The sequence below is a fragment of the Mus pahari genome, chromosome 1 (assembly GCF_900095145.1).
Source record: "Mus pahari chromosome 1, PAHARI_EIJ_v1.1, whole genome shotgun sequence".
In the NCBI taxonomy this organism is placed as follows: Eukaryota; Metazoa; Chordata; class Mammalia; order Rodentia; family Muridae; genus Mus; species Mus pahari.
This window is the reverse complement of record NC_034590.1, coordinates 128,543,864-128,571,327: the sequence shown is the minus strand read 5'-3', so window position 1 is coordinate 128,571,327 and position 27,464 is coordinate 128,543,864. Positions and strand designations below refer to the sequence as shown.

At 42.7% G+C, this 27,464-nt stretch overlaps 1 protein-coding gene across 1 annotated transcript in view; it reads right to left on the bottom strand.

Moving 5' to 3' along the window:
- LOC110320782 (guanine nucleotide-binding protein subunit alpha-14) overlaps positions 1 to 27,464 on the bottom strand; it is a 166,007-nt gene that overhangs the window by 40,437 nt on the left and 98,106 nt on the right. The window contains exon 2 of the mRNA XM_021196920.1: positions 26,181 to 26,365. Within this exon, the coding sequence (XP_021052579.1) occupies positions 26,181 to 26,365 (185 nt within the window). The remainder of the gene's footprint in view (positions 1 to 26,180; positions 26,366 to 27,464) is intronic.

Sequence of the window (27,464 nt, the reverse complement as noted above, 5' to 3'; positions counted from 1 at the left end):
CCCACCCACTCCCACTTCTTGGCCCTGGCGTTCCCCTGTACTGAGACATATAAAGTTTGCAAGACCAAGGGGCCTCTCTGCCCAATGATGGCCGACTAGGCCATCTTCTGCTGCCTATGCAGCTAGAGCCACGAGAGCAGTGGAAGTGCAGGCTACATGGACGACAACGCTTACTGGTTTCACCTCTAGTTCCAGATTGTTTCAGAGAACTCAGAACCAAGAAGAACCAGGCATGGTCTACTCTCTACAGCCATCCATAGCAAACCCACTTAGGCATGAATTCTACTCCTGCTGGGTAGACCACACTGGACCAGTAATTTCAAACCAAGCTCCCCAGCTCCCAATAGTGTAGCTATGGTAAAGGAATTGAACCTCACTGAGACTTTTTTGACCTACAAACTAAAAGCACCACCTCCTGAGCTGTGAGGTGACCTGGGTGGGGTGCATGTCCCTACCTTATGACTTCCTGACACCACGGACTCGTTCACCTCTGATAATTGCTGCGCAGCTGTGAAATGTTCCACTGACATATTTCCTTCTCCATGAACTGAGAGATTCTTTTAAAACCAACACATATTACACATGCATAGTCATTCATCATTTCTGCGTTGGAAAATGTCAGACTCTTCTGCTCCATATAAATATATAGCAGGTATTTGTCATAGCCATACTGCTGTACTGTATGACACTAAAAACTCATTCTTACCATGCAATTGCAATTTAGCACGACATATCTAACCTCCCCAATCCCCAACCTGTGCTGCCTCCAATGACTGAGGGTCTACAATCCACTTCTGTAAAATTAACTTTTAATATATGCCTTTCTGTGCCTGCCTTATTTCACTTAACACAATACCTTTGTGAACTGTCACCTTTTTGAGGATAAGGGCATTACACCTGTTACATAAAAATGTTCTAGGAACTTTTCATGGAAAAGTTTATTGAAAACAAACAGATTTACGATATAACACATTATACTCAGGCATTTTATGACATTTAAAACCCAGAGACAAGTGTCATATAACTTTATTTGCCCACACAAATTAGTACAAATGGTGTTGGCAGTCAGTGTCACCAGCTTAGAGCAATGCTTCCTTCCATTGCTGTACCCGTAAATGTGTCTTTGATGGTAACCGAGTCCCTCAAGACAATGAAGTCAGCCATCTGGAGTCAAAGTCAAACATACTATTTACATTTCACTGCAAACGATTTGACCTCTTTGCTTCTAGTTTCTCATCTGTAAAGTAGATGAGACCAAGCTGCACCTGGGCAACCCTCGATTCCTAGGTTAACAACACCTTGAACAAGCCTAGGCCCACGGCAGATACTCAGACTGTATGTACAATGCAGTTATTGAGGGGGAAATAGATGTAGAAACCACCCTCTAGGTTTACAGTAGACACTCTGTGTCTGAATAAGGCTCAGTGTAATCGAGAGCACCTTTAAAATAACAAGTTTGATTCATATCCCATGGCTGGAGGAAGGCCAATGTATTAGTCAGTTTATGGTTTCCCACACCGTGACTTAGAACCACTGATGGGTTATTATGGCTTAAATGTGGAAAGTCCCCATCATGAGCCTTCATGATGTATTGAACATTTGGTCCCTCACTAGTGGTGCTGTTGGAGAGAGACTGTAGACCTTGGGAGGTAGAGCTTAGCTGGCAGGCACAGGTCATGGAGTGACAGTCTCTGTGTCCTGAGTCACCAAGATGTGAAGATGTCATGCTGCGAGGCCACCCAGCTCTACCTGACAAGCCTTCCCTGCCATGCTGAGCCACACATTCTGAACTGGGGGTCCTGTAAACCCCTCTCCTGTGAAATGCCACTGCTGGGCGTTTAGTCACAATAATGACAGAAGGAAATAAGGCATGGGCTTCTCTGCCCTTCCATACTCTGAGGAAAACAGGACGAAAGCCAAGGGCTCCAGGGAGTAGGCTTTTGTGTTTCCTCACGTCTCTATTCTAGAAGGTCCCAGAGCACAGTGTTCTGCAAAATCCACAGACTGTTGGAGAATGCCAGCAGCCAGAGGGGATAAGAAGAGCTCCAATTCTGGCACAATGTAAGTGCAAGCATGCTACAGATCAGGGAAATGATAGGGAAAGGGCACATGGTCAGGGATCCCCCAAACATACCGAAGCCTAAAATATGGGACAGATTAAGTTAGCTGTTAGCTCTGATACTTGTTAACACCTCACTTAAAGCACTGGCTTTCTAAATAGTGTTTGTATTATTTTTTTGTTTCAAAAGCACATTTCATTTTTCATGATTACAATGGTTCATTACAACATTCATAGATTATTAAACAAAAATCCCAGTCTCCGCTATAGGATACCTGACTTTATTCTGCTCGGGGTAGGAAAGCCCAAGCGATTCCTTAAAACAATACAGGCTACTGCCATCGACCTTGGTTGCTGGCCAGAACTTGATGGTAAGACCATATTGCTGTAAGATGCTATATTCTTTGGTCTCAGACATGGAAAAATCAAGCTGGTATTGATCGGGAAATTTCCTTCCTGATCACTACCTTCCATACTGCCAGAAGGTACCATGCTTATTACTGTCTAAGAAAAGCCATCAACAGTCTCAGCCAGCTGTGAATCTCCAGCTGTGAGCTACAGGAACAACTGGCCTGGCAACACACACGTTCTGTTGTTATAGTAACATAAATGTTACGGAGATAACCAATGACTTTCGGATTAGATTTAAGGCTTCCTTCACAAGAGAAACTTGTATCTGCCTGGTACTACAAGCCTGGCTAGTAACCCGAAGACATGGAAAATCAGAAACCCTAGAGGAGAACCTATTAAAATTATTATGCTAAATGGACATAATATCAAACTGCCTTCTAAACACTTATCTTCATATCCAAAGATCAGCTCAACTCTGAGACCTCATCGGAGAAGCTTTGTTCTTTGCCGTGGGCAACAGTTAACACAGAAACTCGCCGATGAAAGAAGAGTGGCAGGATGCTGGTAAGAGCTACTGGTTGGGGAGGATGGCTGCAATCAATGTCTCCTGGATTTGGCAGGGCTACCGGACTCATGATTTGGGGACAGCTGTGGGTACCTGTACAAGACCTGCACAGGATCAATCCAGCCAACATTCCAGCCTGTATGGGAGAGAGTCACATGAAACCCTACACTTTGCTGAGAAGTTACTGGCAGTTGATGGGCACTGGGGAAGGGAGAATCGTCTTTTTCAAGGGTGTGGCTCCTGGTAGGCTGCCTACTCTCCAGTGAATGGCCCCGCATCTGTACTTATATGAACACCAATTAGACTTGATGGATTTTTTTTTTTTAATGCAATAAAGGAGATGTGTTAGGGAGGGTCTAGAATGAATTAAAAGGGAATAGTGGGGAAACTATGATATAAACATATTGTATCCACGTATGAAATTCATGAAAATGTTTTTGAATGTATGAATATTTACAATAAGAGTAAAGAAAACAGATACTCAAGAATACAGTAAAAACCACACCTGATGGAAAGAGCGATTTTCAGTTAACATGGACATTGCAGTATTATGCTATATGACAATCTTCTGCTGCTCCAGTGGGCTGACTCTGCCCACTAGAGGGGATCTGTGGGGCCAGCTTGCTACCCCAAGGGGCTCCTTAATTCCTGCTGGACTTCCAACCACTGCCCTCTCCAGCTGCATCTAAAGTGCACAAGACAGTAGGAAGGCTCTAGGACCTCATGAAAGGGAGTCCTTGGAGCCTGTGGTCTCTTCTAGTCTTTCTTATGTAGTCCTTCTGCCTTTCACGGCTTGTATAGCTTTGTATTGTGCACACTGTCTACAGTGTGGAGCTGCACTTAGCTGAAGAAATGGGAGAACTATATATATAGATAGTCCATCTTACTGGAAGTGTAAGCCCCATTTTCTCTTTAGTGATTAAGTATAGTACGTCCTGTTCTAGAGGTCAGTCTTGGGTTGGTCACCGTATCCCATCAAGTTGTGATAAAGAGCAGCCTCATACGTGATCCTCAAGGTGACTTAAGAAGAGGCAAAGATGTAGATGGTAAAGAACATAAACTGGAGACAAAAGCACCTCCATGGTGAACAAAGTAGGAACATGAAAAATTATTATTTCAAAAGCTAACTTAGTAGCCAATAGGAAGTGCCAAAAGTGACCTTAGGAAATGCTCAATGCTAGTTCCCCTGCCTCCCCCCACCCCCTGTTCTTCTTCCGGGGGGCTATTTGCTTACATTGATTTCTAAAAATGCTTTGTAGAATACAATAATATCCGACTGGCTGAGTCAGGGCATAGGGACATCGCTCCCACACAGGCCACAGAGCCAGGATTCCAACGCAGACATTGGCAGATGGGCTGTGCATCAAAGCAAATATGCATGCTGACCTCTTGCAAGATCCTATCACCCCTCTACCTGTCTTGCCTGGGAATAGCCATTGAACCGGCCTCATCACCCACTCTTGTTAAGTTTCCAGCAGAATACTGAGAATTTAAACAATTCCCAGCTTGTGTAATGAGTAATGGAAACAAATCTTTTTCACCACCTTCCATCAGAAATGCTTTTCACGGTCTCTAATAAACACTGTCACTTTTTGAAGCCTTAAATATCTGACCGTCTGCTGCAGACTACACAAACGCCATCTTTGCTGTGTGGGACCCGCTCTTTAGGAGAATCTGCTTTTTGTAAAATTTCAGCCTGCTTGGCTGTCTCACAAGACCACATAGAGTGTTCTTCCAACAGCCTTTGGAATTGCCTGAAGAGGCAGGAGCTCCCCAAAGCCTCATCACCAAGTTTTCAGCCTATTCCTAACCAAGAAAAAGAACAAAATGTATGCCCCCCAAAGGAAATACTGCTGCCACCACAGAATAAAACAATATACCACAAACCCACACTCATTTCAGTTCCCCTGCTGGAGGAGGCTGTAGACTCTGAGCTATGGAGTTCTGGAATAAAAGATTCGTCAGGCTCAGTCAACACTTCCTGACCATTCATGCTCTCTGATGTCTGAGAAGATGTAGGTTTAGAGATGTATGTTGAAAGAAGAAGGTCTCGGGGACCCTCTCCCTGATGTAAGCCAAACTCCTAATACAGCATCAATACATACTGCACACCTGCTTTGTTGGGAAGTCCAGCCCAGGATGTGGTTTAGTGAGCAGCCTATATGTGAAGGCGTAAACAGGCATTTCCAGATGGGGAAATTTTTTTAACTTGGTACTTGAATCAGACACTATTTCAATGTTTATATTTGTTTTTAAAAATCTCTTTAAATAAACTTGGCAGAGCCTCTTTGAATAACATCATGAGTCATCTAGTTATATATTACCCCCAAACTAAGCCAAATCTTAGTGGCCTTTCTCCTGGCCTAAATACAGTTTGCACAGCTCTCAGACTAGGGCTCCTAGAGGCCTAGTGTAAATCACTAAGTCTCGGCAGCCAGCTCTCAGGAATTTTAAAGGCAGGATAAATCATAATTCATTCCTGCATTGTGATAACACAAAGCTATGTCTGAATTAAAAATAAAATTTAAAAATGGATAAATGGATGGGTGTGAATGAACCAATGAAGAAGTTACAAATTTTGAGTCACACACCCAGAAACCTTCAGATCTGAAAGAGGCATGGGACATAAGCCAATATGTGGTTTCCCAATAGAGAAAGAACTACAGGAAGAGAAAGGACCACCATTTCTGCCTTATTTATTTTGGTACGGGACTTGGAAATACATCATTCTACAAAATACATCTTTACTACCAAAACAATCCCCTTCTTTTAGCTAAATGAGAGGTCCAGAGTAACAAATACATTTTCCTTTGTTTGTTTGTTTGTTTGTAAAAAATCTTTTAGGATTTTTTTACTTCATTTGTGTATGTTTGTTGCGGTGGGTGGTGGTATGCATTTGAGTGCTGTGCTTGCAGAGGCCAGCAGAGGGCACCAGGTCCCTCAGAATGAGCGTTATAGGCAGGTGTGCACTTCATGGGGGTGATAGGAGCTAAACTACAGTCCTAGGGAGGAGTCGTTTGTGTTCTTAACCAATGAGCCATCTCTTTGACTTATTTTTCCCTTCTTTATGTGAAATAGGTTAGACCAACTACCTTATCCAAGTATAATGAGAGTCAGTTGTAAAGGTTAAAATGTTTAAGTAAGTCATTTAAAAATATAAAAAGAATTAAAGGGAGTTTATTTTAATAAAAATATTTAACCAATGGATCAAAAAGATAATTTCCAAAGACAATCAATGTAAAAATTATTCATGTATGTGTTATCTTTCTTGTTTATATTGTCTGTGAAATGCAGTTTATGTTTTATACTTTATTTAACATACCCAGTTTCAGACTAGGAGTCTTCCTGGGACTCAATAGCTCCATGGAGCTGGTAGGCAATGGGCTGGACAGCAAAGGGCAGAAACGAAGCTAAAGCTTATCATGGCAGATCCCTTCTCTCGGGCTGTCGCTTGTCTTTCGTCCTCCCCAATACTCCTTTTCACCTATCCTAACATCACAGCACTTAGAGAAATGTCACCCTCATAAGTCACATGCCATCCTGTTCTGAATCTTAGACAACACATTCTAAATGAAAAGACAAGACTTAGGCGTATTCCCACTTCTCAGTTGTAGAATGAATGGAGACATATGACCACCAAGTTTTCAGCTGTAACTACAACCCGAGTCTTTAAAAGCACCTCTGCACACCATGGCGGTGGCTTCCATCTCACTTTACCCTTGGAAATCATGACACAGTGCTTCGTAGCAGGGAAGAGAGAACCCACTGAAGACACAAGGAGAAAGCCTGTTGCTTACACTACTCCGAGGTCCCAATGGCTCGCTGGGGTGAGAGAGAGGTTAGGTCTCAAAAGGAAGTTATTTCCACAACTTGAAAGAGATTTTTGGTCCTCTGCCAAAGGCAGGAGAACCTTTTTAAAAAAATAAATCAATTCCTCATTTCCAAAGAACGACCATGTAGAGCATGTATGCTGCATCAAATGCCGTGACTGAGAAATGTCACCGTCAGAGCCAAGAACACCCGAGTCCCGCCCCCACACCCCCTAGAACCTTACTGGGATTCATAAAAAACAGCTGTCTCTCCTGGTTTTCACCGAGTCTGACTGTACACACTGTCTCTTGCTTTAGGAAACAAAGCATTACTCCAGCAATTAAAAATGATATTCTGCCTTTCTTGATCTTTAAAGACAGGTTTTTGTTCGTTTGTTGTTGTTGGTTTGGTTTGGTTTGTTGTCCTATGTTTTGTCTCTCCCTCGGGCTCCTTACTCTTATTTGGTGAGTTTAGTCATGTGAACGTCTCAGATGCTGGCAACTCTCTGCCTCCTCTCTGATCTTTTGCTCTGCTCTTCTCGTATCTTCCCTGACAATACCATTGCCTCCATTCACACTGAAGAGAGAGGAAAATGTAACTGGAATGTATGTACATTTAGCACTGCTAAGAATCAGGAAACATGGTGTTTATTCTCTTTATTTTAAAGTAGTTTGTGACGGTGGAGGCGATAAATCTGACATTGTCTTGCTTGCTTAGTGAAGGTCTTGTGACCCATGGGAGAGATAAGTATGGTCTGAGACAAAGCCAGGTGGGAAAATTAGTTCAATAAAAAACACCTGCGATGCATACATGAGTTTTTGTGTGCATGCATGCATTACGTATGTGTTGTTGCATACATGCCTGCATGTTTATGACTTCGTACCTCTACCTACAGTAAAGGGAAGTTCATTTAGACGTTAATTCTGACGTGCCCTCTGTAGAAGGAACCAAGTCTGTGTTCATGGCAGGGTGAAGGAGCAGCAAAATGGCCCGGAACAGCCAGCCTGTGCCAAAAATCATGAAAGCATTTAAAGAATAGTAAGAGACATATGAAGAGTTTGACAGGGCTTCAACTGGCTAATGCCCACTGGCAAAGGAATAACCAGATGGGAGAGTGTGAGCTCAGTAAGTGGTTGCCTTTCAAGCAACAGGACCTGAGTTCTAACCCCAGATGATGTTTTTAAAACAAACAAACAAAGGAGACAGGTGTGGTGGAAGATGCTTTGTCATCCTTGTATTGGAGACCTGGAGGGAGGCCGATTCCTGATGCACCAACAGCTTACTCTAATTTGTTATTTATAGAGGAGGGATGAAAGGAGAGGAAGAGAAAGAAGGAGAGGGAGGGGAAGAGGGGGAGGAAGAGGAGGAGAAGAAAAGGAGAGAGAGAGAGAGAGAGAGAGAGAGAGAGAGAGAGAGAGAGAGAGAGAGAGAGATTGGCTTTTTCCATTGCTGAGATAAAATACCTGGCAAGAATCAGCTTAGGAGAGAAAGAGCTGGCAGGCTTTGGCCTGCTGTGCCTGGGTACAGTCCATCATGGTGGGGAGGCATGGTGTGAGGAGCCTGAAGCAACTGGTCCCACATCAGACGACAAGAAGCAGAGAGCAATGAATTCTGGTGCTCAGCTCCTCTCCTCCTTTTTATTTGTCCTGAAGTTAGGGCGGGTCTTTCTACACCTATTAATATAGTCTAGATGATTCTTTACAGCCATGCCCAGACCCTAGCCTCATCTAGATAGTCTCACGCAGGGGGTTATCTCCTGAGTCTAGAGCTGGTAAAATTGACTATCAATTATTAACCATCCACCACAAGTGTACCCCTTTTAACTTAACACCAAAACACTTTTAATCCATAAGCTTCTACTCATTGACTTCTAGGCTCATGGCCATCTATTAATGCAAAATACAGTCAGGCCAGCTTCAGAGCTCCCATAGTTTTTTAACTTTAATGTCCTTTAAATGCCCTTGAGTGCATATGTCATCTGAGACTGGAAGCAATCACTTAAATCTGAGTGCCTACAAGAAACAAACAAACCAACAGAACCATATTCTTCTAACACACACTGGCACAGACTAAGCATCCCCTCTCCAAAGGAAGAGATGGAGGCATAACAAGGAATGATCAGTTTACAAGAGCAGACCACAGCGTGGAAGGCAGCACACCATGCAGCTCCGTGTCTAGCTTCTAGAGCTCATGATAAAATCCTTTTGGCTCTGAGGGCTTGGGTAGCCCCAGCTCTCCAGCTCTCCGGCCTATCGAGACTCTTGAGTTGGCTCCATTCTGTGCCTTCAGTTTTCTTCAGCAGATGCCTCATGGTCCCAGCATCTTTAACATCCTCAAGTCTTCTTTGCAATATGGGCTTCATCTTCATAAGTTCATGCAGTAGTCTCTCACAGTGTCCGTGCAGAAAGTCTAACCGTGCCACACACTGACTGACCTCAGCAGCTCTCTAAAACCATGCAACAAGACTCAGCGACATGTTTCACTTACATCTTTCATGCCTGGGAAACCAGAGCTGTGTGGATAACGTTGCTAACCTCTGCTGCTTGGACCCGACCAGTAACAATCTCTGAACACCTTGGTGGCTAAACTACAAATTCACTTCCCTAAGAATTCCTTGGGAATAGGAAGTCCTTTCTGTGGTATTATCACTTTGGGCTTTCTTGTTTTTACCTAAGTTTAGATTTTTTTAACAGTGGGAGCTGTGTACAGATCTCACCTTCAGGAAACCTTTCCTATTGTTCCAAACATGAGGCTTCTCCTTAACAGTTGCTGATGCTCTGTCTCCACTCTTCTTTATGCAATGTAGACCCAGAGAAGAACTCTGGAAAGTAGCCATGCCACAGCTTGAATTATATATATAATTATAATTTGAATATATATTCAAAACAATTATATATTGTTTTGAAATTTCTTTCACCAAAGAAATTATTACTCTTAAACTCCAACTCACTAAAGTTTGCAGGACTTGGGCAGATTAAATACAGTCAGATTCTTCACAATAAGAGCAAGCAAAAAGATTTCGGCCTAGTCCTTAACAGAGTGTTTTCTTCTGAAACATCACGGACCATGTCTCTGTGGTCTGTTTCTTTTGACATTCTGGGCTCCTAAACGCCACTTGATTAGTCCATTCTGCTCTCCTTAACAGGATCTGGGGCTTCTATAGCCTGATGTTTCCAAGTTCTTCTACACTCCTCCCATAAAATAGTTTCAAAAGCAAAGAGGCCATATAGTCAGGCTCATCATAGGAGCAACCCCAAACCTTGTACACATTTTCTTCTAGCTTAGTTATGCTACTTGTTGCTATGGTAAAACACTTGGCAGGAATCAGCTTAAGAGAGGAAAGGTTGACTTTGGTCCACAGTACAGTCCACCACAGTGGGGAGCCACGATGTCAGGGGCCTGAGGTCATATTGCATCAGCAGTGACTGATGACAGCTGCTGCTCAGTTCACTTGCTCCTGTTTGCTTCTCCAGCTCTTTGGACAGGCCTTCCAACCTCAGTTAATTAACTGAAATCTAAATGATCACACATGAATGTGTCCAACTTAGTCTAGATAGATGGTTCCCCATCCTCCTAATGCTGCAACCCTTTAATACAGTCCCTCATGCTGTGATGACCCTCAGCCATAAAACTATTTTTGCTGCTACTTCATTACTGTAATTTTTCTACCGTTACGAATTGTAACATAAATATCTGTGTTTTCTGATGCTCTTAGTCATTCCTGTGAAAGTGTCATTTAACACTCAAAGAGGTCACTACCCAGGGGTTGAGAAGTCCTTTACTCTGTGTAGTCCTGGCTGTCTGGAACTCACTCTGAGGATGACCTTGAACTCAGAGATCCACCTGCCTCTGTCTCCCAAGTGCTAGAATTAAAGGCATATACCACCACTGGCCTGAATGCCCAAAACTAAGGAGGTGGGAAACAGAAAAGTTCAAGGTTGTCCCTAGTTATACAGGAAGTCTGGGGCCAGGCTGGTATCCATGAGATAAGACAAACAACAAACACATTAATCACTATACCACAAATAACATATGAGGTTTCTCACACACAGTTTTCCTGTAAACGTTGAACCCTAACTAAGAGGGTGCCATTTATGATCATGAGTTCCTGCAATACAAATGACCAGAATGCCTCAAAAATGCCTGCACCCCTAGAGACAGAAAGAAAAAGAGTAAGCACAAATGTTACGCAAACTTCATATGCCCCATACAGGGGAATGCCAGGACCAAGAAGTGGGAATGAGTGGGCAGGGGAGCAGGGTGGGGGGAGGGTATAGGGGACATTCGGGACAGCATTTGAAATGTAAATGAAGAAAATATCTAATAAAATAATTAAAAAAAGAAAAAACAAAACAAAAAAACATTTACAGGAAAATAAGTAGAAATCACACTGAAATGCTTGCAGAATGTTTGCTTGGTTACTAGATAGAGGGAAAAAAAAACACATGGTGCTTTTTGACTGTTCAGTTGTCTTAGTTAGGGTTTTATTTATTGCTTTTAACAGACACCATGACCAAGGCAACTGTTATAAGGGCATTTCATTGGGTCTGGCTTACAGATTCAGAGGTCAGTCCATTATCATGTCAGCGTCCAAGTAGGCATGGTGTAGAAGGAGCTGGAAGTTCTCCATTAGGAGAACATTCCAAACAGGAGCTAGGATGAAGGTCTTAAAGCCCACACCCACAGTGACACACCTATTCCAACGAGGCTACACCTCTTAATAGTGCTACTCCCTAGGCCAAGCATATACAAACCATCACATTACACTCCTTGGACTCCATAGGCTTGTGGACACACGAGTCTATGGGGGCTATACCTAGTCACAGCATAATAAAAAAGTACATTTAGTCCAATTCCAAAGTCCTCATAGTCTATAGCAGTCTCAAACATGGTAAACGTCCAAAGATCAAAATCTCTTCTGGGATTCATCCAATCACTTAACTGTAATCCCTAAAGAAAGACAAGAAACCAGCGGGGCAAACTCTAAACATTCCATTTCTATGGCTGATGTCAAAGCAGTTTTCAGATCTCCAACTCTTTTTTCATCTTTGTTAACCGCAACAAATTTCTTCCTCCTGACCTGGTTCCACTCCCTGTTAGCAGCTTTTCTCACCAGATAACCCACGGCTCTGGCATCCCAAACATCTTGGGGTTTCCAAGAAACTTCAATGTTACAGCTTTTTGTTTCAGTGTCTGGGATCCACACATGATCTTCTGGGCTCCTCCAAAGGGCTGGCATCACTTCTCCAGCTCTGTCCTCTGTAGCTCTCTAAGTTCAGATTGATGTACTTCACTGCTGCTCCTGTTCTTGGTGATCATCCCATGGTACTGGCATCTCCAATACACTGGGGTCTTCTGCTACAACTAGGCATCACCAATAACCCTTCGCAGGCTCTCTTCATGGTGCTAAGCCTCAACTTCTTTGCATGACTCCTTCAGTCCTGGGCCATCAACTGTTCCTGAGGTTGTAGCTTCACCAATGGCCTTCCATGGCTTCTCACAGTGCCAAACCTCAGCTGTTCTCCAAAACCCCCTTATACCTTCAAAACCAGTACCACCTGGGTGATTCTTACACATAACCAAGTGCAGCTGCAGCACAAAGTACAACCTTGGCTATCTCTGGAACACAGTTTCTTGATGCTCTCAGGAAACACTTCTCAGATTTCACCCCAGTGATGCTGGTCTCTTCTTAATCACCAGTAGCTAAGTAGCCTCAATTGTCCCACTGCTATCCTATTGCCACATAATAATCAAAACACTAAGTGTACAGAACAAAGAAAGAATATAAAAAGCCACAAGTGAGTGGCTAGAGAGATGGCTCAGCAGATAAAAGCACTGACTGTTCTTCCAGAGATCCTAGTTCAATTCTGAGTAACCACATGGTGGCATACAAACATCTGCAATGGGATCTATGCCTTCTTCTGGTGTGTCTTGAGATAGCTACAGTGTACTCATATACATAAAAATGAATAAATAAGTCTTAAAGAAAAGAAAGAAAAATCTGCTAGGGGAAAAAAAGCCAAGTAAAATAAATATAAAGGCAGACTTATCAGAATTATACCAGACTTCTCATCGGAGACTTTAAAAGCCAAAAGGGTCTGGACAGATGTCTTGCAATCTCTGAGAGATGACAGATACCAGTCCAGACTACTATACTCAACAAAACATTAAATCACCATAGATGGAGAAACTAAGATATTCCATGAAAAAAAAAACAAATTCAAACAATACCTTTCCCCAAATCCAGCACTACAGAGGATACTAGAAGGAAAACTCCTACCCAAGGAGGTTAACCACACCCAAGAAAACACAGAAAATGAATAACCCCACACCAGCAAAATCAAAAGAAAGGAAACACACACACACACACACACACACACACACACACCACTACCACCACCATCACCATGAAAATAACATGATTAACAATCATTGGTGATTAATATCTCTGGACATCAATGGACTCTATTCCCCAATTTAAAAAAAAAAACAGACTAACACAATGGGTGTGAAGACATCCATCATTCTGCTACATACAAAATACACATCTCAACAACTAAGATAGACATTCTGTCAGAAGAAAGGGCTGAACAAAGATGCAAATTATAGAGACTCAGATTTCTTCTTACTCCAGTCAGAACGGCTAAGATAAGAACCCAAATGACAGCTCATGCTGGTGAGACTGTACAGCAAGGGGAACACTCCTCCATTGCTGGTAGGAGTTTAAACTTGTATAACAACTTTGGAAATCAATCTGGTGGTTTCTCAGAAAATTGGAAATAGTTCTACCTCAAGTCCAGCTATACCACTCCTAGGCATATATGCAAAACATCCTCCACCATCCCACAAAGACACCTGCTCAACCATGTTCATAGTAGCTTTATTCATAATAGCCAGAAACTGGAAACAACCTAGATGTCCCTCAATTGAAGAATGAATAAAGGAAGTACAATACATTACACAATGGAATATTACTCAGTTATTAAAAACAATGACATCCTGAAATTTGTAGGCAAATGGATAAAACTAGTAAAGATCATCCTGAGTGAGGTAACCCAGTCACAGAAAGAAAAACATGGTATGTACTCACTTGTAAGTGGATATTAGCCATGAAGTACAGGAAAATCATGCTACAATCCACAGACCCAAGGAAGCTAACAAGAAGGACCTAAGGGAGGATGATGCTTGAATCCCAGCGAGAAGAGGGAATAAAATTAACATTAGGGGAGTAGGATGGCTCAAGTGTGGGGAGGGTGGCAGGAAAGAGAACTGGGAAAGAGAATTGGAATCAGTGTGGGGAGGGGTATCTCTGGGACAAGTTAGACATCTAAAACAATGGAGACTCCTAGGAATCTATGAGGGTGACCTTAGCTACGACTCCTAGCAATAGGGGATATGGAACATAAAAGGTCACCTCCTATGACCAGGCAAGACTTCCAGTGGAGGGACGGGTATACCATTTTTCCTGCCTATAAGAGGTGCAGGGATAAAGAAGGAGCAGAAAGTGAGGGAATGGCTAACTAATGACTAGTCTAGCTTGAGTCCAATGCTATGAGAGAGAACCTATCCCTGACACTATCAATAATATCCTGCTGACAGGAGCCTAGCAGAACTGTCATCTGAGTGGCTTTACCTGTGAGGAGCAGGTTTGGCCGCGGCCCCAAGATGGCACCCAGGACTGCCGCCAAGTCTAACGGCTAACAACTGACTTCCTCATATCCCTCAAGATAGCCACATCCATTAAACTGCACTGCACAGATGCACCACGACGAAAGATCAGATGATGTGATGAATGTAGTCCTGTGCCAATGAACTGTGCCTACGTGGAATAGGGTGATGGGGAGTGGACTAGAGGGTATAAAAGGGGATGGCCGAGAGAGGTCGGGGAATCTTTTTACTGCACATAGTTATGTACCTGAATAAACTGCTTTGAGAAGGACATCGGTTTTGTCGCTTCTTTTCTGCTGGTCGGAGATGGTAGTTACACTTACCCATCAGCTGATGGAAACAGATGCAGAGACAAACATTAAGCAGAGTTCAGGGAATCTTGTAGAAGAGGGGTGGGTGTGGGGAGGATTGAAAGAGCCAGAGAGATCAAGGACACCATAAGAAACCCTATAGAGTCAACCAACCTGGGCCCTAAGGTCTCACAGAGATTGAACCACTAACCAGAGAGCACGCCTGGGATGCACGTAGGCCCCTACACACATGTAACTGATGCACAGCTTGGTCCTCATGTGGGACCTCTAATAGCAGAAGCAGGGGTTGTCTCAAACTCTGTTGCCTGCCTCTGGATCCCTTCCCCTAACAGAATGGCTTTGTCTAGCCTCACTAGAAGATGTGCCCAGTCCTATTACAACTGATTTGCCAAGGCAGCTTGATACCCACGGGAGGTCTCGCCTTCTCTGAAGGGGTGGGGGTGGGGTGAGGTTAGAGAGGGAGGAGCTGGGAGGGAGGAGGGAAGGAAAGCTCAGACTGGGATGTAAAGTAATAAATTAATTAATGAAAAGAATTAAAAGAGCTGAGAGGAAAAAATAATTGAAAAAAAAAAAGAAAATTTCACTCCCTTAGAGAAAACATGAACTAAAAACATTTTTTAAAGATGTGTCTTCCATGTCTCTAGAATGATATTCCGCTCTAGCAAGCTCAAATGTCTACCTAAGTAAGGTCTTGCTACTTGAAGACTCCTGAGAGTGCAAACATAGCACATTACAGGACGCTGCTGCATGCGCCTCCTCACCTGCCCAGGACACACCCCCAAGCCCTTCAGCCCTTAGCTGTCATAATCATGCACAGAGCTGGCTTGATCTAGCAGACACTTCAATCCTTTTCACTTTTACAGGGCCACCCAGGCGCCATTTCCCTGTCAAACACCTACACTCTTCAGTTTCACACTTGAAAATGTTCAGAAAAAGTATGTACTCAATATGAAACAGAACCTTTTCTGGTCATCATTCTTTAAGCAGTACAGTCTAAATTATGTCGAGAGCGTTTCTGTCATATTGGGTAAGCTATCTAGAGAGGATTTAGAGTACTATGGAAAATGCATGCCTGCTGTATGCAGGCTACTGCATTTACACACGACACTTGGGCATCTGTGGATTTTACTTTCTGTAGTGGGGGAGTTCTGATTTCTTTAGAGAACTTTAGATGTAAGTACTTGATTTCTGCATTAAACCAAATCTTTAGACAATCTTAAATAGATGAGCTAGAACACAGTACTAATATCCCATGTCCTTCTGTGCCACGGCACAGTGTCCTCAGACCTGTCCCGCAAAGTCAGCTTTGGTTCACAATCAGTGGCTCTTGGGCATCTCACCAAGGAGTAAACCTCCATCCGTGATCCAAGATACTCCTGGGACAGCCCAAAGGACAGAGATGGAATGTTCTCCTTGGTCCTTTCTATATCAGGCTCAGAGGTTATAATTAGCAGTTCTGTGGGGAATGAGGCTGAGAGCAAGCATAGAGAGGAGAGAGAGGCCATAATGGCTAGGGATGTTCCAGACATCCAAGAAGATCTGTAAGTGATGAAGCCGAGACCTTGGTAGTGGTGGAAGGTAGTGGGTAGTGGGTGGTGTATGTGTATGTTGTAGAGGGGGTGATCTTACAACCCACTAAGCTAAGGGAGTGCCAGATTCTTGTCATATTAGCAAGATTTCTCAGGGTTGGAGTGATCTACCCCTCAGTTAAGAGCACTGTCTGCTCTTCCAGAGGATCCAGATTTGATTCCTAGCACCCACATGGCAGTTCACAACTGACTGTAATTCCAGTTCGAGGAGATCTACCACCTCCTTCTGGCCTCTTTGGGTACTACAGTCACATGGTGCACAGAGATCCATACAGGCAAAATAACCAATCACACAAAGTAAAAAATACAGGGAACAAATACCCTTAAAAGATTTCTTGGAAAACTTGAAATACAGCTCCAAGACAGGGTACCAGACATAGTTTTTTCTCATCTCAAAAAGTTATTTTTTTTTTAAGCAAGAAGAAATAGAGGATAAAAGAACCTTCATAAGATGATCCTAATCTTATGAATTCTGATTCTTCTCATTGTACTATTCTCTAATTCTAAGATGGAATTTCTACTTCCTAAATAGGAAAAGTTCAGACCACCAGCTCCAGCAGCTTTGTTTATAAGCAAGGAAGCAAGATTAGAGAGAGACAGTAACATGGACAAATTAGCCAACCTCATAGCCACGAAAAGGCACAATCATGATTCCCAGTGTGCTCTCTGAGCAGGCTTCAGGGGGATCAGCCAATACGGAACGACCTTCCCCATGCAGGGCCATTTGCTGGCCCTTGTGATTTACAGGCTCTGGGATGATGGGACACCCTGATTAGAACATCCAAACTTGAGGCCACTGCCGAAGCACGAAAGGGATTTTAGCCGCTTACATTTTAAGCTGATGATGATTATGTTAAACTTATGAGGTAAAATTTACTTTGCATTTTCGATACACAAGAAAGCGGTAACGTAAAGGGATTTGTGCCATGCTGCTGAGATAAACTTAATTCACATTTTTAGAAGAAAGTTGAATATCATTGAAAATCAACGGTGAGATTATCCTTCTTACTCTGTCAGGCACTCTCTCCAAAGCTCATGGTTTTGACAATTACTCATTCTTTCATGAAAAAGTAATACAGAAGTAGTTGCTTTCATGCTAGGACAGAACCTAGGGCCTTGAGCATCCTGGTCAGGTGTTTCACACCGACCTACATTCTCAGCCCTCTTCTTAGGACTGGGATCTTAAAGCATGACCTCATGAAGTTATTCAGATTAGCCTTGCACGCAAGCTGTAAACAAGGCAGTCCTTGAACTTGTGATTCTCCTGCCTCAAGTGCAAGCCACCAGCCCAGCTCTTGTAGCTTCACGTGCATGTGTCTTCCTACAGCTTTCTTTTCTCATGCCTACTGTGCTTGTGTAGGTTTTATTGTCAACTTGACACCACTTAGAGTCCCCTGGAAAGAGCATCAATGGACAGATTCCCAAGATCAGATCGGCCTGTGGCCGTGCCTATGGGAGAATGTATTGATAAATGATTGATAAGACAAAATATCCAGCCTGCTGTGTGTGTCAGCATCCCTAGGCAAGTGGGGTGGGGCTGACTAAGACTATTAAGGGAGCATGATCCTGGGAATGGGCAGGAAGGCGAGGGAGAGGGAGAAGGAGAGAGAAGCAATGAGCAACATTCCACCATGGTTCCTCAACTCCTGCTTGAGTTTCTGTTCTGACTTCTTCAGTGATGGGCTCTTACCTGGAAGTATAAACTGAAACAAACCCTTTCCTTCCATAATTTGTTTTGATTACAATGTTTTATTATAGTAACAGGAAGCAAATCAGAATGTTGGCTATATTCCGATGATTATTCTAGTAAAATAGTACAGCTTTGCCTTATTTTCTTAAGAGCAAGCCTTTGAATGCTCCAGCTAAAATGAGTCCCTTTGAGATCACTGTCAGAATACACTCTTCCACATTGATCTTCTCTGGCACTGGTTCAAAATTTATTGTCACACTTTGATTATTCCAGTTTGCAAAATAAATCTCCAGCAATGTCCAGCAAGTTTAATTCTCTCTTAGGAAAATGAAAAAAAAAAAGGGGAACATTCTCTATGCAGCCATGACCACCCCACTTCACAGAAAGCTCCCCAATCCCCTCACTGCATCCAGTGGACACACTGGTCCTCACACTCGGCAGAGACAGTCATGGAAGGTGGTCAGATATCAGCTAGGAAGGAAGGAATTCACCAGGTGCTCTGGAACATAGGTCTTAAGATAACCTGTGTCCCCATTATTGGTTGTCTTCACAATACAATATATATGTCCCTGCTACCAATGGCTTTGACACACACTTGAGAGACCTGATCAGGGTATAGTCACGAGCAGCTTCCTGGCTATCAGGACACTCTGACAGATGACTTTGGAGAAGTTACTTCACATCTACAAGCCTCAAAGCCTATAAAGTAGGTCACCTGACAGAATCCATGTTAGAAGATTCAGGATCTGGCATACTGGGCCTGGCATGGACACACCCTCATGGTAGTGCCAGAGTATATATGGTTGCCAAGCACAGGTCACCATGGAGCTGGAGATGCAGGAAGAGGCATGCCAATGGATGAACACTTCTGTTTCCTCTTTTCTCCCTGTTCTTCTGTTCTGTGAGCAAAGGAGCTCTTCTGAAAATCATTGTAACCCTTGTGTGTGTGTGTCACATGCACAATGGGGATGTCACTCTGGAAACAGCAGCACTGCCCATCCTGGTTCATTCTGCTCACCACATGCATCATTTCCTGCTTTTATTTCTTAATCACTTTAGGACTTAGTTAGTAAGGAGACTATATTTCCTATTAAGTTTCCCTTCTAGCTCATAACCAAGCTGTTTTCTACAGAGTTGTGTGTGTGTGTGTGTGTGTGTGTGTGTGTGTGTGTGTGTATGTGTACATACACACATATACATATGGAGACCAGAGGCCAATGTCCAATGCCTTTCCTTAATCACTTCCCATGTAAGCACATCAGTTAAAAGACAACGTTGCCTAGTAAGTATGTGTCCATTTACTTCTCTCTGCTCGTGGCTGTGCCTGTGCTGTGACCAGCTATTCAAAGTCCCCACCTCCTTCACTTCCTGATAGAGTGAACTCTAACCTGGAATTGTGAGCTGAAATTAACCCTTCCCCTCTAAGCTGCTTCTGACCAGGGTGTATTTTTTTAGCAAAAGAAATAAAACCAGAACCATATAAATAGCCACTCATAAATGATTAGGAAAGTAGAAGTGTTTTTTAAAAAATTTCAGAAGAGTCAGTCATCTTCCTGTCCTTAATAAACTGTACTCACACACAGGCAAATAGTTTTTAACCAAGCATTATAAATTGCCAAGTTAGACAAAAGCATCCCCATCATTTATACTAATTACAGAAAGAACATGCCAAAATATTTTAAAATTTGATTTAGGTGAAACACAAAGCAATTGATAAATATGAAAATTATTTTATGTTAACTTAGAGAGTTCTAAATTGTACCTGACACAGTTTAGGAGGTCAGACATCCCAATCAATAATTTGATTCCCTTGGAGTCATTACTATGTTCCACTTAAAACAGCCTCTCCCTATGCCATTGCCTTGAGGAAAGATTTTAATGCAGAAAGAAAGCTTTCTAGAGTCTTTTGCTTGAGATACGCTCCTCTAAATTCAATCTGGGCAGGACTCCAAACCAACCCTTAGCAAGGAATTTAGCCCTTGGCTTGTGTTTATCAGTGAAACCACTAGTTCAGAGAAGATATACTTGTGCAAAGCACTGACCCTGACGCCCAACCACCAGCAGCCACCACCCACGACTTACCAATCACCACAAACCAACCAACACCAACCACCTACTACCCACCACCAACCACTACAAACTACCACCCATCAACTTCACCACCAATCACTACCAACCACTGCCTACCAATCACCAGCAGCCCAACCAACCACCACCAACCACCACAACCACTCCCACCCACCACCGCTCATCACCACTCACCACTGCTCACCACCAGCTGCCGACACCCGATAGCACCAAGTGTAACAGCTCTGCAGAAGCAGCTGGGAATGGATTTGGGCTCACATAGATATTTTATAATCCTCATGGGCATTGCTATTTTCATCAAACACCATTCAGTAGTGAGGGAAGTTCACATGTTCTCCTTCGTGATTGGGATGATGAATAATTAGATTTAAATTACGTAATTAACTCCCAGACTAGCTTGATCATCGTAACCAGGTTATCAAAGTAGTTTAAGGCAACTTCATAGAAGGAACAAATGTATTCTACATTATGTAGATTAATGTTCCATGTTCAAGCTAACCTCACTGCTCATCGTTGACCGTGTCTTAGTTCTGGTTTCATTGCTGTGAGGAGACACCATCTCCACAGCAATTCATATAAAAGAAGACATTTAATTAGGGCTGGCTTACAGTTTCCGAGGTTCAGTCCCTTATCATCATGGTGGGAAGCATGGCAGCTTGCAGGCAGACATGGTGCTGGAGGAGCCAAGAGTTCTATATCTTGACCCTAAGGTAGCAGAAGGAGACTGGATGTGTTTCATATTGGGCATAGCTTGATCATTTAGTACCTTAATGCCCTGCCTCCAGAGTAACACACTTCCTCTAACAAGGCCACATCTCCTCCAATAAGGCCATACTTCCTAGTAGTGCTACTCCTTATAGCCAAGCATCCAAACAGATGAGTCTCGGGGGGCCATAGCTATTCCATCCACCTTAGGCCCTCATATTCCTCCCTCACTGTTAGACTTAAAAAGGACTGTGAGGTTTAGTTGTGATGGAAATCACCGAGAAAACCAGTTGCTATCATCTTATTCTTTATTTCCCAAACTCACACATTTCAAGCAAAACAGCCATGTTCACCCTAGGGAAAACATGGTTTAATCTAAACCTCTGCCTGCCTGGGATTTCAGTGGAGAATTTGTTGTTCTTACCATGACACCAGGTAGAACTCCAAGTTCTCAGTAAAAGTATACCGTGGTTTTTAATATCCAAGAGGACATGGGAAGCCGGGCCCGGAGGTTAACATTTAACTGAAAACTAGCAGTCCTGGGCCATAGCCCAGGTCAGAACATTGGCCTGGCTGTTCCCAAAGGTTTGCAGAACCCAACTTTTCAAACTGGATGAGGAAGTGGGACAGAAAAACATATTTAAACAGATGTTTTAGAAATTAGAAAATAAAGATCTTAAAATACCCTAAGCCCTGAGAAACTGTCCTGCTAAAATGTGACATAAATTGACTTTGTCCCTTTAGCGGTGCCTGACTTCCTAACACAAGCTTTTAGTCACTTCTCAGGATCTGAGGCCCGGAACTGAAGCTGGAAGTCACATAGGGGTGTGTGTGTGTGTGTGTGTGTGTGTGTGTGTGTGTGTGTGTGCATCGTATGTATATGTACATGTGTGTTTGTTGTCAAAGGTCTTTTGGGGTGTTAAAGAGGTTTGAAGTCCAGCAATTGCTTCCAGTCAGAGTTGGACATTCTTGTCTCCTACCTTTAGAGACATTGTACTCTAGATTACGTATCTGAAGTTTCTACTTACTGAAATAATTGCTCAGTTAAACCGAAGACAAAGAAAAAGAAAACCCTTAATTGCCTTTTACTTCACAGTAATGAAAATTTCATTTCTTATTGATGAATCTCTACTTTCCATTTCTTGGGGTGCATGTGTGTTTCCATATCTGGGAATTTCCATGAATTTCTGAGTTTCCCCAGACTGCTTAGTTATTAACGCCTTTAAAAAAATCCTTGTTATTTCTGTACTGCTGTGATGAGTTCTCACTGTAGGTAAGTTACATAAACCTGGTAAGCACAGGCCCTGGAAGCCATGGGGCTGGGGAGCTGGGACTGGCTTCCAGGTAATGCTGCAAACTTCTCTTGTCCGAGGAAGTACCGAATGAAGAGACACAAGGCTCTTGAGAAGTTAGATGGTTGCCCTGTGCTTTCAGGAGGCTCTGTTTCCAATCATCCATTCCGATCTGAAAACCTCAGAGAATGGAAACACTCAGCTTCCTGTCAGGATGGTCTGCAATGACGGCTTCCAAGTTCATAAAGCCACAGGCAGCCCAACACAGGAAGCTCCTCCGGTTTCAGGGAAAAGCCAAGCGGAGAACGAGCAAATGCCTTTGTACTATTGACTGCAGGAGACATACATTCATATAACATGTTTATAACATGCTTATAAAACACAATTGAGAGTCATTTATAAAAGTCAGGGCCCATTGACAGAGTGAGCAAATACATGTGAATTATGTCCTTAAAATTAAATATGTGAGGTTTAAGAAATTAATCCAAGCAGGACATGGTGCTACATGCCTTGAATCCCAGCAGAGGCATAGGTGGGTAGATTTCTGTGAGTTAAAGACCAGTGTGATTTAGAGTGAGTTCCAGGACAGCCAGAGTGCTTACACAGAGAAACCCTATCTTGAAAATCAAAGGAAAACAAGAAAGAATGAACATTTGGTGGTTTGAATATGCTTGGCCCAGGGAGTGGTCCTGCTAGGAAGTGTGGCCTTGTTGAAGGAAGTGTGTCACTATGGGGCCAGGCAATGAGACCTTCCTCCTAATCACCTTTGAGTCAGTTCTCTCCCAGTGGCCTTCAGATGAAGATGAAGAGCTCTCAGCTCCTCCTGTGCCATGCCTGCCTGGATGCTGCCATGCTCCTCCTGCCTTGATGATAATGGACTGCACCTCTGAACCTGTAAGCCAGCCCCAATTAAGTGGTGTCCTTATAAGAGTTGCCTTGGTCACAGTGTCTCTTCACAGCAATGACTCTAACTAAGACCTACAGGAAGAAAGGAAGGAAGGAAGGAAGGAAGGAAGGAAGGAAGGAAGGGAGGGAGGGAGGGAGGGAGGGAGGGAGGGAAGGAACAAAAGAAAATCAAAGCTGTGTCTTAATTTCAAAAACAAGTTGATAAAAAAGAAGAAAATAAGGATCTAATTTTCTTTAATAAGCAATCTTTCAAGTACTAAGCAAAGATTTTTAAAAGATCTAAGGTTTACTTGCACTTGAAAATCTTTAAAGCAACCATTATTTCCCTTTTACATACTTTTAGGCATCACATGCGCACACACACACACCCCCAAGAAATGGAAAATAGAGATTAATATTCATCAATAAGAAATAAAGGAAAGATTTCATTACTATAAAATAAAGATTAATTAAGGTTTTCTTTGTATGTGGCTTAACTGAGAAATTATTTCAAGTTTTCCAGTATTTTATAAAGAAGATAGCACATGGCATCTCTCTACTTTTCTTTTCCACTTTTCGAGTTAGGGAATTCTGTTTTTGAAGCTGGGCTGGAACTTGCTATGCAGTCTTCCCACTTCTGCTTCCCAAGTGCTGGGGTTACAGGCTTGTACCACCACACCAGTAGAATCAGTTTGTCACTTTATGTCTTAAGCATTGTATCCAATTTCATATTTGGATTCAGGACTAGCCCACAGAGAAGAGCAATAGAATTATTAACAGACAACAGAAAAACAATAAGGAACGGATGAGAGAAAATGACCTGAACAAATAATAAACACGAAGTCCAATTTTGGTTTTGAGTTTGCCCAATACCGAACCTACACCACTTAGGTAATTTAATTTGGGAAGCATTTATTTTGCTCACGTATTCTGCATACACAGTAGACATGAATCTACCAATGGGAAGACTGTATGGTTAAATAGCATTGCCACTAAACATCATGCCTATCTAGAACTTCAAAGTGCACTCCTATTTGGAAATGGTGTCACTAGGAGGTAATTAAAGTCACTCTTGATTAGTGGTGGCCCTATAAGAGGCAAATTTGAACCCAGACAGAGAGGATGCCACTATGTAAGCACAACGAAACACAGGGGCATGATGTGCTGACACACAAAAACTGGTGTAACATGGACACAGGCTACAAACTTCTAGCAACCAGACTCTAAGTGGGAAACAGAAAGTTAATTTCCTCCCAGTGCCTTCAGTGGGTACCAATTAGCCTTGACTTTTACCATCCAGAATAATGAGAGAATAATCTTGTTTGCAGGCCCCGAGTAAGGTCCTTTGTTACTGCAGCCCCAGGAAGTGAGTGCAGACAACCCAGCACACAGAGATGGCTAATGGGAAAAAATGGAGACCCGAGCAAGCAGGAGAGGTGATGGAATGTCAGAGCCCGTAAGACTTCTTTAGAATATGAACGCAGAGCACCTTTAAGAGTCCATGAAGAAAAACCAAACAAAAACTGAAACCAGAGGACTTGAGTACCAAACCTGATTAGGTTTCACAAACACACATCACTAAGGGAAGCAAAACTGGTTTCCACTTGAGCCCTCATTCATTGTTCTGTTTATAAACCTTTCCCCGAATTCCAAGCTTCATCCAGCTAGCCTACTATGACCAGCAAAGAAACTGCAGCTTATCACCACGGAAAGCAGATGAAGGAAACCATCAGGAGGCCATTTCTATCTTACATCCTCTCTAAAAGCCTCTGAAATTTCCTCAGAAATTCTGCTTTTAGGATCTTATGTAGGATATCAAAGGTAATACATGTACTGAAAGGCAACGGGTGTGCAGATCACGATAGTCATGGCTACAACCTGAGAAGTAGCTTAGCATGCACCTCACACTTTCCTGCATTTTAGTACAGTTCACATGTTTCCAGCATGACTGTTGGAAGGTGAAACTGTAGTCAAGACACGGTCCTTCAGATGACTCTGGAAGGAAGTGATCGAAAGTGAGCTGTGCCAGCAGAGTGAAGGTCTTTACAACTTGGTGCATACTGTGCCCTAAATAAAGAATTGCCAGGGAATAAAAATGCAAATTTCTTATCTGCTTTGACATTTTCTCAGTCATAAATAGAAGATACACATGAGCATAGAGGTGCCACAGTTCTTGATAAAATTATCCATGCTGCTGTGCAATGTTAGCAGCAGCAGTGCTCTTAAATAGATTCTATCAGGGTGTTCATATGTAGCCCAGACTGGCCTTCAATTCACGATCTCTCTCTCTCTCTCTCTCTCTCTCTCTCTCTCTCTCTCTCTCTCTCTCTNCTCTCTCTCTCTCTCTCTCTCTCTCTCTCTCTCTCTCTCTCTCTCTCTCTCTCTCTGGAGCTAGAATTACAGGCACCTAGCTAAACTCTTGTTTCTAATCTGGATTCAACAAACTCCAGCCTGTTCCAGTATAGTATATGCAAGTCTTCTTGCCTCCCTGCCCCCTGTCCCCCCCCCCTGTCCCCGCCCCCATCCCCCCCCCGCCTTGTCATTTATTTTCCCTTCATCAGTAGGAGATTTGCATCGTGAATGACCAGTGGCAAAAGAAAGCACATGTCAGCTTGGTGTGCTCACATCATGACAGCACTTTTCTAGCTGAGACACCAGAGCTGCTTTCACAAAATGTCACTTCATTCCCAAGAAAGGCCAGCTCCCAACACAGACTCCAGCAATTTCTCTCAGCAGTCTACAGCACATTAGTGACAACATTTCCTGAGACTGAGGATTCTTGGAAAGCTAGATGCTATAAAACCAGCAACATCATTTCCCCACCAAGGCAAACAATGGGTCTCTCCACTCAGAGGGAAAATGGCCATCTTCTTTTGCCAGTCCCTGAAATGAGCAATGTTATCAAATGCCCAAGTTCCAGAGTCTCTGTACACTACATAACACCACGAGCTCATTTCCTACAGAAAATGTCAGGCTGAAATAAGATCAACATGACTATCAAAAATGCGTCACATGCCTCCCAAGTAGCTTTTCCTCTACTGAGTAAGGACCTCAAATACTCTGGCACTCGACCAAATTGCTTAGCAAACCCTTTTGTTCAAAGACATTCACTGACCCCACTAGGAAGGCATACATTCAGACACAGCCATCCCTCTCGAGTACAGTACCTTATTCTGCTCACACATGTATTGTATCCTCAGGGTATCCATTGCTCTGATCATGGCTTGCATGGCCGTGAATATGTTTTGGTAAACCAGCTTCGTGAAGCCCTTTCTATCTTCATCACTGTAGCCAGACCCATGGATTATCCTCATCTGCTTGATAAAGGTGCTTTTCCCACTCTCACCGGTTCCTAAGAGAAAAACAATGAGTGAAGAACAGTTAGCAGACTCCAAAAAGGAGCCCTGGCAGCATGGGATGGGCTTGCTAAGAGTCTACCAGAAGCTTATGAGGTAGTGCCTGTCCATCTTCCTTTCCTCAAGTCCTGAAACAGGTCAGTCACCTGCCTGACCTCGCTGAACATGAAGGATTTGCTGCTGCTCTTATTGACAGTGATGGAGCCTCTTCAATGTTCAGGAATGGTTTGAGCAGCAAAACTCTCGGAGATGTGACGGATAACCTGCCAACATGTACTTGATCCTTGTACAATGAAGCATCATTTGCAGCCATCCATATGATAGCTGTTCATTCCAATCCATATTTCAGGAGCTCTCCAAAACTCCTAACACTATCCTGTGGCACCAAGAAGCATATACCATTAACCTATTCCACTGGTCTCTACTATACAGAGAAGTACAGACATGATATATAGAAAATAGGATCCCAATATCCCATATTTCTCTCAGATTGAGAATCTGCTAAAAAGATAGTAAGCATATTTATATAATGTAGCTCAATATATCTAATGTTGTCTATGATAAATGGAATTAATTATATGAGGTATCCATGGCTCATCTCCAAATCTAAGTTTTGCTTTATAATTTTTATTAACAGTTTGGTTGTTAATAAGGTTTCCAGCAAAGATGAAGGAAAAACTATCACAGAACTAAAGTTACTCACTCTATACCCTTTAAATAAATGTACTTTACAAAGTGAAAATTACATTTCATAATCTGTTACAAATAGAGAAAAGTTGTCTAATAGTGTTTCTGTCAAAAGAAAATCTTATGTGAAAAATCTCACTAATATAACATAGAAATTCTGCTGTAACAAAGGCTAAAGATTATTTTTCATGGAATGATTAATTAATTGTGACTCTCTATAGTCGTTCATTTCCAGCATCTCACAGAATGCACAGACTGTACAAATGTCATCAAATTCTATCATCTTCAGCACTTTATTGACTTAGTCACATAAATACCGTGTTGTACTTTTTTAAAAATATATTCTACTGGATCGCCCTGCGCCTCTCCTGCCCAGGAGGGGTGTTCGCCTGACGGCTGTCCGCAGGC